The 17,805-nt window shown below is 42.8% G+C and overlaps 1 protein-coding gene across 1 annotated transcript in view; it reads right to left on the reverse strand.

The window, feature by feature from the left end:
* Positions 1-11,524: 11,524 nt before the first annotated feature.
* bcl11aa (BCL11 transcription factor A a) overlaps positions 11,525-17,805 on the reverse strand; it is a 166,878-nt gene continuing 160,597 nt past the window's right edge. Inside the window, exon 4 of the mRNA XM_070889611.1 lies at positions 11,525-14,252. Coding sequence (XP_070745712.1) covers positions 14,208-14,252 — 45 coding nt within the window. The 3' untranslated portion in view covers positions 11,525-14,207. The remainder of the gene's footprint in view (positions 14,253-17,805) is intronic.

Genomic DNA, 17,805 nt, shown 5'->3' on the forward strand with positions numbered 1-17,805 from the left:
GTGTGGAATTGAGTTATACAGACTAGAGTTGTCCCAGGGTTGATATGCTGAGTTGGCAGATCTAAGATAGGACAGGTAGAGTTGTGACAATTGTACATATGCAATGGAGGGAATAATCAGCCTGAGTTTCCACTCATGATCGCAATCCAGTGACTCCTGCTAGAAAATGGACATTGGGTGAGTATGTGTGTGGGCTCAGTTGTGATGCCCCACAGTCAAATAGCCACCACTCACTGTCCAAAATCGTACAATACATGGTTACTTGGGGGAGCGGATGGTAGCCAGGTCTGTGAAACTGTAAGCCAGTATGACCAGAACCTTCAGGAGAGAAGAAGAGAAAATTGGAAGGGAAATAAATTAAAACTACAGCTGGAGTGAGAGGCTAAAGATACAGGAATAATAAAGTATTAACTCATAAAGTCAGTATCAAAGATGTTACCATCAAACTTATGGCCTTCAGTAAAATATTTCCAATTACAGGGGGTGGAATCTGAATTAGAAGACAATGTGAAGGGCAAAGTACTCTTTCTCTACAGATAAGACAATTATGGATGATGTGAATAGCCTTCAAAAACAAACCAAGGGACTGTGGAGAGAAGATGTCAAATCATGACACACAGTGCTCCACCTCCCTCTGTGCCAGAATAAAATAAAAAAATACCTTTGACAAAAAAAAGCAGAGAATAAAATGCACTATTATAGAACTTGTATCATTAGTACAAACTGTCGTGGTGCATGCCCATGGCCTCACATACAATGAAAATGTTTTACACAAAGCAGGTTTCCTGGAATTAGTCTAAAGGACCTAAAGGATGGAGGTGTGGCATGTATTCGGAATGAATTGAATATTCTTCTTTAATCGATTTTTACAATCGATCAATAAAGAAATGGAACATTGTGTTGTATCACTATATTTGATTTATGTATTTAGATACACATACTTAATGAGAGAATGTTTTGCCTCACCCCCAACACCACCCAGAGACAAACTTCACTCCCTTCACAACAGAGCCTCCTGACATTTCCATTTTCCACATTTCTTGTGGCCTCTGAGTAGGAGTAAAAAAAGCATAAATTTTATGAGCTATTACTTCCGGTGAGAGCCTGACTCGATGGGAGGGCAGATCAAACAAGTAAACGTAGAGGTCAGCGCACCAAATCACAACTCTCCCAATTTTTCAGTCATTAAAATGAATAGCCGAAAAATTGGGACATCTGTGAACTGAGCGCATTTACCTCTGTGCTGGATTATCCGATCTAGACTCTCATTGAGAAAGGCTCTGCTCCAGTTTAAATCATAAAACTTACCGCTAAATGTTAGTTACTGTTGCCTGCTGAGACTTCAAATGCATGTTCACTTAGAACTCATATAATAGCCATCAGAGATAATATAATTTAAACTATCTTCAAATCCATGGTCACAAAACAAAAAGACAATGGTCTAACCAATCTCACCATATAGTGCGAAGTTTTGTGTAGATCAATCAAAGATGTAGGGCTCGAATTTTACCTGCCGGGCGGGAACCCACCAAAAATAGCCCTGTGCCAGTCTGGGAGTGGCAGCAGGTAGCAGTGCAAAATGGCCGGGAAGTTATGCGAGAAGCAGCTGCACAAGCATTAAAATCAGGTGGCAGGAGACTCCCACCGAGGACCCAGGGTAAACAGTCCCCTGAACAAGCTAAGTGCTCTGGGAGAGCAATCCCAGTTGGAAAAGGGGGAGGGAAGACCGGGGCAGGAGAAGCCCAAGGTTTCCTTGTGGGGGCCTAGAGGAACACCCTTGCTCCTCTTATCTACAGAGAAACTAATAAAAAATATTCTGCTGGGCCTCATCTGGCCCTAGCTGCTTTTCCCAATAGGTTTGCCCAGTGCACCACTACTCCCCAACTCAGGCCTCAGGTTCAAATGACAGATGAGGCCCCAATGACATAATTGGAACCCAATTTGCATATTCAAAGAGGCCATCCCCCCACCCACCCCGGATTAAGGTGGGTGTCTTTGCCACCTACAATTTAAGATTGCAGTCAACCTGATCGGGGAGGGGGAAAAGTGAGTAAGTCCCCACTCTATTGTAACTCTCCCTGGTTTTCACTAGGTGGAGGAGTTAAAATCAAGCCCATGTTGTCTGTTTTAGAAGAATTCTCCTCATGGCATTTGCCTCAAACCAAGAAAGCTCATCAATTATATGTAACAAGTTATTGTGATTGTATGAACAAAACCCAAGGCAAACAAAATCCTTTGAAAGTTTATCCAATCTTTATTTTATATTAGTTCAACAGAGCACAGAGTGAGTCAGATCAAAACAAGATAGTTAATTTGTTATTCATATAAACACCTTTAATGAGTGTAGGGTGTCTGTGGTCACCTGTAAAATGACATTTAATGCTATCTCTCCTAAACTGAAAATTATTAAATATTCTAAGATCTAAATCCCAAAACTGAAACAGTAAAGATTGTAATTCTTTGATGACACCCAGCTCTACCTCACTACCACTTCTCTTGATCCCTCCACAGTCGCTAAATTGTCAGACTGCTTGTCCAGCATCCAGTTCTGGATGAGCAGAAATTTTCTCCAATTGAATATTGGAAAGTCCGAAGCCATTGTTTTTGGTCCCTGCCACAAACTCCATTCCCCAGGCATTGACCCCATCCCTCTTCCCAACTCCTGTCTGATGCTGAGCCCGACTGTTCGCAACCTTGATGTCATTTTTGACCCTGAAATAAGTTTTCGACCATATACCCGCAGCATAACCAAGATGGCCTATTTACACTTCCCTAACATTGCCCACCTTATCTCAGCTCAGCCGCTGCTGAAGCCCTCCTCTATGCCTTTGTTACCTCTAGACTTGACTATTCCAACGCACTCCTGGCTGGCCTCCCACAGTCTACCCTATGTAAACTAGAGGTGATCCAAAACTCGACTGCCCATGTCCTAACTCGCATCAAGTCCCGCTCACCCATCGCCACTGTGCTCGTTGACCTACATTGGCTTCCGGCTAAGCAGCGCCTCAATTTCAGAATTCTCATCCTTACTTTCAAATCCCTCCATGGCCTCACCCCTCCCTATCTCTGTAATCTCCTCCAGCCCCACAACCCCCGAAATGTCTGTGCTCTTCTAATTCTGCCCTCTTGAGCATCCCTGATTATATTCGCTCAACCATTGGTGGCCGTGCCTTCTTTTGCCTAGGCCCCAAGCTCTGGAATTCCCTGCCTAAATCTGTCCGCTTCTCTAGCTCTCTTTCCTCCTTCAAGACGCTCCTTAAAACTGTCATGTATGTACATTCTGTTTGTAACCACCAGATGGCGTCATTGTTGGAAGCCACAAAGCAGCACGCTCAGGTATAAAAGGCCAGCCATTTTGAGAGTCAGGTACTTTGGGCCTAAATAAAGCAGAGTCAAGGCTGTACCTTGCTTAGTTAAACAGTAGTCAGTTTGTACCTTTATTGCATACGTAACATTTCGCGACGAGAATACAAGAACCTTTGTTTGCAAAGTGAGCACAATTGGATTTTTAGAGCGATTCGTGGAGGGAGAACATTGGGAAGACTTTGTGAGCCATTTGAACCAGTACTTCGTGGACAACAAAATGAAGGGGGTCAACGATGCAGATCGTGTTCTTCACGGTGTGTGGTTCCAAGATCTAAGTCTGATACAGAATCTACTCATGCCTAGTGATCCAACAGATAAAACGTACGAGGAGTTGTGTACATTGGTACGGGAGCACCTCAAGCCAGACGACAGCATCATCATCTTGAGATACAGGTTTTATACACACGTTCGATCGGAGAGCCGGAGCCGCGACAGAATTCGTTGCCAACCTGAGATGTGCAAGTTCGGGATGGTGTTGGTAGACATGCTGCGGGACTTCTTTGTTATCGGTATCAACCACGAGGTGATCCTGCGCAAACTTCTGGCGGTGGAGGAGTTGAATTTAAAAAGGACCATCCAGATCGCTCAATCTTGTATGACGACGGACAGGAGTCTAAAGCAAATATCGGTGAAGAACTGAACCTCGGCAAGTTCTGTAAATGCAATTGATTCGGCATTCGGCAGAGCAGCACAGGGCAGGGCCTATCCGGCTGCGTTCGCAAAACCTGTGGCTGCCCAAAGTCTGCCAGCGGGAATGTATCTGACTTCTCCGTGTTGGCGTTGTGGGGGAAATCATCGGCACCAGCAGTACCGATTTAAGCAATATAGTTGCAAAGGCTGTCTGAGAGTGGGGCATCTCCAGCACAAGTGTCCACAGATGAGCAAGCGAGCTGCGACACACCACGTGGAGGATGAGTCAGACTAGTGCAGATCTGGATACGCAATCCGTGATGCCAGAGGAGGAAGTGTATGGACTGTACTCCTTCATAACCAAGAGTGAACCAATTTTGATTAATGTGAAGTTTAACGGGATACCGGTATCGATGGAACTGGACACGGGGGCAAGTCAATCGATCATGAATGAGAGGGTATTTAATAAGCTGTGGCATACTAAGACTGTGAGGCCAGGCTGAGCCCTGTTAACGCCAAGCTGCGCACATACACCAAAGAACTGATAAAGGTGATTGGCAGTGTACAAATTAATGTGTCGTATAACGGTGCGGTTCACGAGTTATCGCTGTGGATTGTTCCAGGCAATGGGCCAACGCTGCTCGGCAGGAGCTGGTTGGAGAAAATCAGATGCGACTGGAATGACATAAAGGCGTTGTCATCGGAGGAAGATACATGTGCCCAAGTATTGAGCAAGTTCTCCTCGCTGTTCGAACCAGGTATCGGAAACTTCACGGGAGCCAAGGTGCAGATCCACATGGACTCAGATGCAAAACCCGTCCATCATAACGCTCGGGCAGTGCCGTATATGATGAGAGAGAAGGTCGAAATTGAACTGGACAGACTCCAGCGTGAAGGGATCATATCACCGGTCGAATTTAATAAATGGGCCAGCCCCATTGTTCCTGTGCTGAAAAGTGATGGCACAGTCAGAATCTATGGAGACTACAAGGTTACGATCAACAGGGTTTCGAAACAAGATCAGTACCTATTATCGAAGGCTGATGACTTGTTTGCGACGCTAGCCAGAGGGAAGTCGTTCACAAAACTGGACTTGACGTCCGCCTATATGACACAGGAGTTGGTCGAGACGTTGAAGGAACTTACGTGCATTAACACGCACAAAGGACTGTTTATTTACCACAGGTGCCCTTTCGGAATTCGCTCGGCTGCAGCAATATTCCAGAGGAATATGGAAAGTCTACTGAAGTCCGTTCCCCGAACCGCTATGTTCCAAGATGACATCCTGATCACAGGTCATGACTCCAAAGAACATCTGAACAACCTGGAAGAGGTTCTACTGCATTTGGATAGAGTAGGACTCAGACTGAAACGATCAAAGTGCGTCTTCATGGCACCGGAGGTCGAATTCCTTGGGAGGAAAATCAGACCTACTGACGTGAAAACCAAAGCCATCAAGAATGCACCCAAGCCGCAGAACGTGATGGAGTTGCGTTCGTTCCTGGGTCTACTCAACTACTTTGGTAACTTCCTACCTAAATTGAGCACCTTACATGAACCACTGCGTCACGTGAGATTTCTGTTAACGATCCTGTATATGTGTTGAAGTATGGTCAGGGTCCCAAATGGATCGCTGGTACGGTCATGGCCAAGGAGGGCAACAGAGTATTCGTCATTAAGTTCAAGAATGGGCAAACTTGCAGCAAACACATGGATCAGACAAAGCTGAGGCACACAGACGAGCCAGAACAGTCAGACGAAGAAACAATCGACAACCAACCAACCTACCAGCAGTCTTCAGAGAACCCAAGGGTCATCAGTGAACCCAGAATTTCCATCATGGACCTGTTCAATAAAAATGGACTTGTATTTCCTGACATGGCCACTGCCACCCCCAACAAGTCAGTCATCCAGCCATCAGCCACAACAGATCCCACACACTCACCCAAGGCTGGAATCGAACTGAGACGGTCAACCCGGGAGCGGAAAGCACCGGACCGTCTCAATCTGTGAAAGACTGTGATAAGATCTCAGAGGGGGGTATTGTCATGTATGTACATTCTGTTTGTAGCCACCAGATGGCATCATTGTTGGAGGCCACTGAGCAGCATGCACATGGTGCTGCTCTGGTATAAAAGGCCAGCCATTTTGAGAGTCAGGCACTTTGGGCCTAAATAAAGCAGAGCCAAGGTTGTACCTTGTTCAGTTAAACAGTACTCAGTTTGAACCTTTATTGCATACATAACAAAAACTTACCTCTTTGACCAAGCTTTTGGTCACCTGCGCTAATTTCTACTTATGCGGCTCGGTGTCAAATATTTTATCTCATAATACTCCTGTGAAGCACCTTGGGACATTTCACTATGTTAAAGGCGCTATATAAATAGAAGTTGTTGTCAACAGTAACAGGATTCTGAGAATAGGCCAGACAGCACAAGAAGAACTATAGTTATCTGTCAATCTGTTCCAGTATTGCAATACCTTATTTCATGTCTAGTATTGTTTAACTTTGTAACCAAATTAACGTGCTTTACCTTCTTCCATGGCCTTACTAACATTGTGACAGATCCAAGGGTCATCCGGTTGAGTAGTGGAAATCTGGAATTCTCTTTTCCCCAAAAAGCTGTTGAGGTTAGGTCAATTGAAAAGTTCAATTCTGAGACTGATAGATTTTTGTTAGGCTAGGGAATGAATGGTTAGGGGACCAAGGCGGTAAATGTTAAGATACAGATCAGCCATGATCTAATTGACTGGCGGAACAGGCTCGAGGGGCTGAATGGCCTACTCCTATTTCTATGATTGAATTTGCAAACACAAGCTGGCCTGCCTCCAGCCCGTGGCGATAGGGGATTGTTGTTAAAAGTGCTGATGTAGTAATAGGCTGTGCTCCATTACGTCAAGATTCCCCTATTGACTTTGTTGCAATTGTTCCGCCTCCAATGAATATCCCGGGTTTCTTTGTAAATAAACACTAAAACTAAGGACGCCTTATTTTGAATGTTCTAGTAATTATATTCTTATTGACATTCACAATTAATTATATGTGGCTTTCAATTCACAAAAGTGAAAGTTACAACTTTTAATAGTGTTTGTTTAGTGGAAAAGATCAGATAAAGAAAACATGTTGCTTGTCTCATTTAGAAGCTTCTACTGTCTGTAAAAGGAAACATCAGGATAAGTGAGAATTTATTGGTACTTCCTCCCCATGTGTTGCATTTATACAATATGTACAGTTAGCATCTGTTTTGTTTCAGTGATTGTGCAATCCTAGCACAAACATAGCAGCTTATCCTAATTTTACAAACTTCTTCCTTTACAGGGTACTACACTTTGTGACTCCGTGGGAAGCAAGGTTTCACCTTCCCATTGTCAATCATCTTCGCACTCCTCTGTGTTCCCAGCATTTGGAATTGTTCCCGTGTTTGTGACCACATCATGCTACTGTTACAACAAGAAGCACTGCGAGACAACCAGGGGTTACTGTAACTCAGCAACCTTGCGCGTGTGTTTTTATTATTATTTATTACATTTCCAAAGATATAAGATATTCTTTAACCCTTTGAGTGGACTGCAGTAGTAGTTTTACATTCAGGTACAAATATACTAAATTATTTCAATGATTCCTGGGAGGTAGGGATTATCCTATGAGGAAAGATTGAGGATACTAGACCTATATTCTCTAGAGTTTAGAAGAATGAGATGTGATCTCATTGAAATGTGCAACATTCTTACAGGGCTTGAGAGGGTAAAGGCAGGGAGGATGTTTCCCCTGGCTGGGGGCTCTAGAACCAGGGGTCACAGTCTCAGAATAAGGGTTCAGCCATTTAGGACCATGAGGAGAAACTTGTTCACTCAGAGGGTGATAAATCTTTGGCATTCTCTACCCCAGAGGGCTGTAGATACTCAGTTTTGAGTATATTCAAGACAGAGATCGATATATTTTTGGATATTAAGGGAACCAAGAGATATGGGGACAGTGCAGGATAGTGGAGTTGAGGTAGAAGATCAGCCATGATCTTATTGAATGGTGAAGTAGGTTCGAGGGGCCGACTGGCTAATTCCTGCTCCTAGTTCTTATGTTCTTAAAGAAAATTGTTATTTTTCTTGTATCCTGGTGTGTATCAAACATTAGAAATGTACAACAACCAAATATTTCTCCCAAATCCCATTTATGATTGGCATAGAGCTGATTACTCTGGAAAGTTGCTTGGCCTGCCCAGAACTCAGCAGGTTGGAATACTGAAACAAAATACACTTCAGTATAGCCGCAGATAGAGCCGGGGACACATCACAGGCAATTGGCGAGGGTGAGGGGAGGGTAAAGCGGGTGGGGGGGGGCAGGTGGAACATTATCTATGCCAAACAAAAATAGGGGGAACTTCAGTGGCTGCTCCTATGGACCCGCTGGAAGGAGCACTTCGAAGATCTCCTCAATCGAGACTCTATCTTTGACTCGAGTGTTCTCGACTCCATCCCGCAGCATGCGACCCGCCACCACCTCAGTGAAACCCCAACATTGCACGAGGTAGGAAAAGCCATAAGGCAGCTCAAAAACAACAAGGCTACGGGAGCGGATGGAATCCCTGCTGAGGCACTAAAATATGGTGGAGAGGCGTTGTTGGCGCGGAAACATGACCTCATCTCTCTCATCTGGAGGGAGGAGAGCATGCCGGGAGATCTCAGAGAAGCAGTGATTGTGACCATCTTCAAAAAACGGGACAAGTCCGACTGCGGCAACTACAGAGGAATCTCCCTGCTATCAGCCACTGGGAAAGTTGTCGCTAGACCACCTTATCCCTGTGGCCGAGGAGCTTCTCCCAGAGTCACAGTGCGGATTCCATCCCCTACGGAGCACAACGGACATGATTTTTGCAGCGCGACAGTTGCAGTAAAAATGCAGGGAGCAGCGCCAGCCCTTATACATGGCCTTCTTTGACCTTACAAAAGCCTTTGACACTGTTAACCGCGAGGATCTGTGGAGCGTCCTCTTCCGTTTCAGATGCCCCCAAAAGTTCAGTAGCATCCTCCGCCTGCTCCACGACGACATACAGGTCGTGATCCTTACCAACGGATCTATTACAGACCCAATTCACGTCCGGACTGGGGTCAAACAGGGCTGTATCATTGCCCCAACCCTCTTCTCAATCTTCCTCGCTGCTATGCTCCACCTCAGTCAACAAGCACCCCGCTGGAATGGAACTAAACTACAGAACCAATAGGAAGCTGTTCAACTTTCACGGTCTCAGGGCCAGGTCTAAGACCACCCCAACCTCAGTCATTGAGCTACAGTAGCAGACGACGTCTGTGTCTGCGCACACTCAGAGGCTGAACTCCAGGACATTGTCGACGTATTTACCGAGGCGTATGAAAGCATGGGTCTTACGCTAAACATCCAAAGGACAAAGGTCCTCCACCAGCCTGTCCTCACCACACAGCACTGTACCCCAGTCATCAAGTTCCACGGTGCGACCCTGGACAACGTGGACCATTTCCATACCTCGGGAGACTCTTATCAACAAAAGCAGACATTGAGGAGGCGATTCAACACCGCCTCCAGAGCGCCAGCGCAGCCTTCGGCCGCCTGAGGAAAAGAGTGTTCGAAGACGAGGCCCTCAAACTTACCACCAAGTTCATGCCTCCAGGGCTGTAGTAACACCCACCCTCCTGTATGACTCAGAGACATTGACCATGTATAGTAGACACCTCAAGTCGCTGGTGAAATACCACCAACGGTGCCTCCGCAAGATCCTACAAATTCCCTGGCAGAACAGACGCACCAACATTAGCATCCTCGACCAGGCCAACATCCCCAGCATTGAAGCACTGACCACACTTGATCAGCTCCACTGGGCGGACCATGTCATCTGCATGCTAGACACAAGACTCCCGAAACAAGCGCTCTATACGGAACTCCTTCATGGCACAACAAGCCAAAGGTGGACAGAGGAAACGTTACAAGGACACCCTCAAAGCCTGCCTGGTAATGTGCAGCATCCCCACTGACTCCTGAGAGTTCCTGGCCGAAGACCGCCCTGGGCGGAGGAGGTGGATCCGGGAGGGTGCTAAGCGCCTCGAGACTCGTCAGCGAGTGCATGTGGAAGACAAGCGCAGGCTGCGGAAGGAACGTGTGGCAAACCTGTCCCACCCTCTCTTACCCTCAACGACTGTCTGTCCCACCAGTGACAGGGACTGTGGTTCTCGCACTGGACTGTTTAGCCGTCTAAGGATTCATTCTAGAATGGAAGCAAGTCTTCCTCGATTCCGAGGGACTGCCTATGATGATGATGATGGCTTCGAGTGTCAATTCCTTTAATATCTGCGTCCATCAACATGTATGAGTATTTTTCATATAGATACCTCTTCACAGCTGAGAATTATATGTGTCCTATGTCAATAAATATGTACACTTGCATAGCTGTGGTTTTTTTACCCTAGGTTTAATCTCAACACAGAAACTGCTACTATAAAGGTGACTAATAGCACATTAATAAAACCTTGTAGTCTCAGAATGGACGTCCTGACCATTGTGCACTGTAGTATACGGTTTGTGTTGTAGCACTATAAGTGTTAAGTTATAACCTTAAGTTATCAAAGCACTAAAGTAATGAATAAACTGCTTTACTCTGAGAATTTTAGGTTTACAGTTTCAATGCCACATAAAGCTTGTATATTATGTAGAATATTTTGGTGATGTTTAAAGATTTCCCCTGTACTTTTTTATTGGTATATTGAGAAGCTCTTACCTTCATTCGTACAAGGTACTATTAAGGGGCCCCATATGATAGAGCACTGGGAGGTTCAAACCAAGTATTTTGGTATATCCGGAAAAACTCACTCCAAACGGATCTGAAGGCTTTTGATTAGAGTTTGTATAAATCTGATTCCAATTTTCTCCCCACCCCATGAACGTGCTTTCTGGTACTTCATCTATTATTCACATGTGAACCTAAGCAGTATTTTTAGACTATTAGAGCTGAGCCCCACCATGGCCTAACCGACAGCTACACACATGCTTGGTCACTGGATAGCAATGAGGAGTGGGAATCCTGAATATTTCTTTAGCTCCCTAGCTCAGTTCCCTATCACTGGCCTGAACAAACCTTCCCCAGATATTAATGAAGGTCCAGCGCATAGGAATAAAGTCACAAATTGTGACACATTGCTTGCACATGTATGTTTGTTTTTCTGTAACTCTAGCACAATATTAAATGGGTTCAGTTTCACAGCAGCAGAAGCCGAAGGTATCATAGAAGCATTTATAAGGGCGCGTAAGATGACAAGTCACCAATGTCAACCAAGACTAGAATATGAAGCTATTTCTCTAGTAGAACGTAGAATATGGCACAGCGCACACTAGGCTATCCTGGGACAGAGTTTGAACTTTCATAGGATCGAATGTGGACTATCCTAGGATATAGTTAGCTCTGAAGTGATGTGTGACCTTATCCATTACTTTCTCACTCCAGCCACTAAAACCAGAACAACTGGTAAATAAACATCACCATACACCTGAATTTTAATACAGCAAAAAAAAAACTTTATTGAAAGGAATACAAAATACATGTTTCTGAATCCATGGCGACTCGCTGAAACAGAATACATTTCATAGCAGCATATATACACTGTCAGTACAATGTCTGGGTACAGCATTGCACAAGGTTGACAAGGTGCTCAGTATTCTCATGGCAAGCTTAAATGATTGTTCAGAAAGATCAAAGAATTATGATTAAAAAAATGATTTGTGATCTTACAAGTTTATTTCTATGACTCTTTTAAATGCAGAGAAATCTGTTTTATTTTTACATTTGTGACATAAAACAAGGGCATTTCACCAGGTTTTGACTGTACTTTATAATCATAGCAATACACAGAACTACTAAGAACACGCTGTAAATACTGTCCTTTTGATTTCGGTACAGAAACACGATGAGTCATTCTCAGTTAATGAGCTTCCAATTCTGGTGTCATCTGCAAGAAACTAAAATTCTGTAATTACAGTAGAATTCATATGAATGCAAGCTTAAGACCAGCATATTCCTGAAAGATGTAAATTGTTCCTGTGTCTCAGTTTTGATTCTTACACTGTCAGTAATGGTGCAGTCAGACCTGCAATGGCTGAGTCTGATTCTGTTGTCCATCCTAATCTGTTGCATAATGTTGGATTCCACTGCATTTACCTTTCTGCAAAGGGAAGAACTGCGTCAAGTGAATTCTGTTTAATAAATATTGGCCTGCATCCATGATGGTGCACCATTGCCTGACAAATGGTAGGACATGGGCTTATGCCTACGAATCTTCACATGACAAGTGGTAGGCAGTAAAAGGGAGATAAGGCTCATTCCCCATGAGGAGGAAAGGAACATTAGCAGGTGAGTCACCCTGAGTTTTTCTCTCACACACGCAGACGAACCTCCTTGCTAGCCAGTCAGAGTGGAATCAGTCAAGTCCCAGTAAAAGGCCACTTGCCCACTCTCTCAGCCAGGAGACAGATAATAGCCATAATACTTCACCTACAGCACAGAAAGGCAGAACCGAGAGAGGGAAGAAACTAATCCAAATAAAATGGGGCAACAAAAATAATTACAAATATTCCCATAGAATATGTGCGAGATTTGATGCTTTCCAATAATGAAATGGATGGAATCTTACTACCAGGTCCCCTTTTTTAAAAAAATGAAGCAGTTATTTAGAATTCAGATTAATTTTGACATTCCTTATTTCTACGCTTTGTTTTTTTTTGTTTACACAGTACGTACTGATGATGTCATCAAGGGTATGGTTTGGAGGAGTTACCAAGCCCAGCAGCATGATGGAATTGAATGAACTCATGGACAGCTAAAGCTGTAGCATTCTAGGTTAATAATGGTATCAACTGATGTTAATTGAGCTCCAGCACACTGTCAAAATCAGTAAATATTCCAAGACACTGCTCCTGATGATGTCATCAGGACTAAATGCTTAAATAATTACAGTCAAAAAATTAACAGAAATAGCCACGGAAAAACAAACAGGCATTCAAGCAATCGTAGTCCTATGTAACGGTTTAATTTTTTTTTTAAAAAGAGTTTTTGATGATGAGACTCGCTCATTGACAACTCTCAATGCATTCATTAATTTTGTTCAAAAAAAAGAATAATCTGTCACGTTATCATGAACACCGTAAAGTTTGTTTGTTGGCCAGCAGGAAGGGCAGAATGACCCAACTGCAATCCTAAAGGGGCCAATTAAGAAGAATGGAAAATGAGTTGCCAGGAATTTCCAACTTATAAGCCAAAAATCCCTGAAAGGTAAAAAAAAAGAAACAAAATCTGCTTGGCAGTATTTAAAAGAGTGGCAGGTGTGAGTGCACTGCAATCATTTCAATAACAATTTGAACAGTGAGGTCATCCTATAAAAACTAAGCTGCTCTAAGCAGTTACCAGAAGTGCTCACCTTCCCCCTCCCCCAGCACATCAACAATGCCCCTTTAAGGTTTTGGGTGGGGGAAGGTCTATATTTCTTATATGCATATATATTTGACACTGAATTTGTAATTTAGCTGTTAGCCCTAAAAAAAAGGCATTGTCTTGTTTATGTGGAATGTCTTCATTTGCTTTCATTGATCTGATACGCGAGTTCAATTAACCCACAAAATTACTCTCAGATGCTCTCAGACATGAGACTCTCTCGCATGTCCTGCTTTCATGTCCCTCCAGCCATTCCAGTGCAGTCCCAAACTAAAATCTCCATAAGAATTTGGAAATCTTACAGGATCCTATTAAAGCCGAAAGGACAATAAAAATCCTCTAAAATTCCTATAGGATCCTATAGATTATTGAACAGGATATTCTTAGGGAATATTTTAATGGGATTCTAACTACTGACTAGTGGAGATGTCTCACTGCATTGCACAGCTTCAAGTGTTACATATGAAAATTCTATAGAAAAAACAGTGCATTGCACAGAGTAATTCTACGGGAAAAGTGCCTTACCAGAGAGCTTCTTTATATCAAATATTTAAATGTTTTAAGTTATGAATCTCATAATTTTCAAGCACTAACTTTAGAAAAATTACATTACATTGTTTCCCTTCAAAAGGGAGAATGTCCACGTAGTTTCCGTTGGTTGGAACTTCGGCGATGGTGCTCCGGTCTCACCTTGCTGAGCGGGTGAGGCAACCTGTGTCAGTTTTTATTCCAGTGGCTCTGTCCATCTGTCTGTCCAGCTGTGTATCACTGTGGCTGTAACTGAGACAGATAATAGCCGTAATACCTCACCTACAAGGATAAGATTTGGCGAATTAATAGACAAATATAAATCAAAGCAAAAGTTTGAATTCCAAAGAATTCAGGAACAGTTTGAAAAAAAAAAGTGAAGCTTCACAAATTGCAATCACTAGCACCAATAGGCGGCTCATTCATCACAGGTATAGCTAGACGTGCCAACCCTCCAAGAATTAATCTCCAGGACACCCAGGAGAAAAATCATGGGGACGCAGAAAATAGTATATCAAAAAAATGTAAACACTTTTGTTTAATGGTGATAAAAATATTGGACCTGAGAAATCAGCTATTTGACTGACAGTCAAGAATCATCCAACCGGGTAATGAAGAGTCTGTTCGCTTTTCAATTGGTTTGGGAAGGGTTGCACCACGAGGATGTACATGTTGGGTGAACAATGGCGGGAGTGTGAGATCAAGGTGGTTGAAAGCAGGCGATTATGTGATGACACCTCCAGGAATATGACCAACCAGAGTAGTCAGCCCTAGGTATAGCAGCCATCATATAGCCAAAGCATTAAAAAAATGACCTCTTTAGCCTAGCAAGCAGCAGTAACTTATCAACTCCATTGCAATTGGTCCGGCACTACCACAGTGTGCTTCAGCAAAGCTCATCTTGCTCTTGCCTTCCACCTCTCCCAGCATCTCCGCTGGCAAGTGACCCAACATGTGCATTTGGTGCATCAAAAGCTCCAGGCAGCAGCAGAACCTCAAACCCTACAACGAGATAGACGTGGTTTGCTTAATTCTACTTCTGCATTACTGCTTTCCCCCAAAGTGTCACTGTGCTGATTGCATTCTGTGCAGCAAATCTTAATAAAGCATCGGTATATGACACAAAAATCCAGCTTCACTCAATGATCAGGTTGGAGTTAAGGGATTTTCAGTACTCTCAGGATTTAATCATTTACATGAGCTAATTTCTGACCTGCTTTGTTCTATGCCTGATTTTAGTTATGTAAAATCAGTTGTAATGAATGAAAACAGTCCCTATTTCAAACAAATTATTTCATAGTTTATGCACCATCCTATTCAACTCCATCTCCTCAACAATCAGACACATATGGTCTACAAATAAAACAATAATAAGGTGACCTCACTTTTTTCACGCAAACCTAAATAAATCGATAAAAGATTAATTGTTTTGTAGATTGCACATAAATACCACATTGCAGATTGCGCTGGTTAACATGATCTATTTAACTTGCCGTAGTTGTGTGAAATTGAGTTTGGAAGACAGAGCTTTCAGAATGGATGTTAGTTGTTTAATGTGTCATGGTGATGACTGCAAACAAATGTCACATGATCAGCTCCAGCTGTCCAACATCTTACTGTTGTATCACTTTACTTTTAAATGGTATCTCAATAGGGTGCTGTGCCCTTCTCCATACTGTACTCAGAGCTTGAGCACAGTGCTTTTTCTAATCCAGTATTTGATTTCCACTGTATTTTTGAACCTAATAGCACAATTACATACTAAAAATCCAATTTGTAAAAATTTTGTACAGAAACCTGTACTATTTGGGTGAGAAAAAAAATTGGAGAAAAGAAAGCCCACAAATAACAGAACAGTATATCTTAGGAACATAGGAGCAGGAGTAGGCCATTCAGCCCCTCGTGCCTATTCTGTCTTTCAGTTAGATTATGGCTAATCTGTACCTCAACTCCATTTATCTTCCTTTATTCCAAATCGTTTGATACCCATACCTAACAAAAATCTACCGATCTCAGTCTTGAAAATTTCCATTAGGACAGCATTCCAGATTTCCACTAAACTCTGAAAAAGTACTTTCTGATTTTACTCCTAAATGGTCCAGCTCTAATTTGAAGATTATGCGCCTTTGCTCTGGATTCCCCACCAGAAGAAACCCCAACGAATCCCTTTATCATTTTAAAACACCTCGATTAGATCACCCCTCAACCTTCTAAACGCAGGAGAATACAAACCAAGTTTATACAATCTGTCCTGGAAGCCTTGGTATCATTCAGGTGAATCTGTGCTATACCCCTTCGGTGGCCAATATATCTTTCCTGATGTTCGGTGCCCAAACCATAATGTAGTCCTCCAGATGGGGTCTGGCCAAGGCTCCATACAACTAAAGCATAACTTTCTCACTTTTATATTCCAACTCCTTGAGATAAAGGCCAATATTCCATTATCCTTTTTGAACCTATGTACTAGCTTTTAATGATTTGTGTATGCACAAATCCCTTTGCTTATTCACAGCTCCTAGTCACTCACCATTAAAATATATTCTGATTTCTTTCTCAGATCCAAAGTGGATAGCCTCACACTTCCCCACATTGAATTCCATCTGCCATAGCTTCCCCGCTCACTTAGCATGTCTATGTTCCTTTTGCAACTTGTTGCTCCCATTCACACAACAAACTGTGCCACTCAACTTAGTGTTATATGCAAACTTAGATAAACAACTCTCGATTCCTTCATCCAAGTTATTAATATATATGGTGAAAAGCTGAGGTCCCAGTTCAGATCCCTGGGGAACACCACTTGTCATATCCCACCAATCAGAGTACAATCCCTTGATCCCAACTCTGTCTCCCACCTCCCAACCAATTACCGACCCATATCACAAGGTGACCTCCAATTTTGTGCACTCTCATTTTTGCTTAGAATCTATTGTGCAGAGCCTTATTAATTGCCTTCTGGAAGTCCACATAGACAACATTCATAGACAATCCCCTATCCACCATGCCAGTGACCTCCTCAAAAAATTCAACTAGATTAGTCAGACATGACCTACCCATCACAAAAGTTGACTATCTTTGATCAGCAGATGCTTGTCCAAATGTTGTCACTCTGTCTCTGATAATAAATCCAGTAACTTTTGCACAATTGATGTTAAACTGACAAGTCTGTAGTTACCTGGTTTCTCTCTCCTTTCCTTCTTAAATAATGAAGTGATATTTGCAATTTTACAATCTAAAGGCACAATTCCTGAACCTAGAGAGCTTTGGAAAATTAGGACTAATGCATCTGCAATTTCTTCACCCTTTTTTGTAATACCATGGAATGCCATCAGGTCCTGCAGATTTGTCTATCTTAAGTCCCATTATTTCTCCATTACTTTAAAAACTTATTTCCTCCCCTTGAATTATTTGTAGGTGCCCTTGCTCCACTGGTATTTTGTCCTCTTTCTCCAATGTGAAAACAGGTAAAAATTACTTATTTAACAAGTCTGCCATTTCCTTATTATTTATTACTGTCTCACCTGCATCCGTCTTTAATGGGCCCATATTCCTCTTTACCATTCTATCTCTTAATATATTGAGGAAAAAACTGTTAGCTTTGATATTCCTTGCAAGTTTTTTTCATATTTTCTTTTTGCATCTCATTACTTTTTTTGTCCTTTGATGCTTTTTATAGCACTCCCAGTCCACTGGATTTCCACTTTTCCTTGCATTTGTGTTATCCATTTATTTTAGCTTGATGCTGTCTCTTAGCTCAGTTGTTGACCATAGTTGCTGAATTACACGAGTGGAGCCTGTACCTTTATGCAGTATGTACTGATTTTGTATTGTACTAAAT

The sequence above is a fragment of the Pristiophorus japonicus genome, chromosome 9 (assembly GCF_044704955.1).
Source record: "Pristiophorus japonicus isolate sPriJap1 chromosome 9, sPriJap1.hap1, whole genome shotgun sequence".
Classification (NCBI taxonomy): Eukaryota; Metazoa; Chordata; class Chondrichthyes; family Pristiophoridae; genus Pristiophorus; species Pristiophorus japonicus.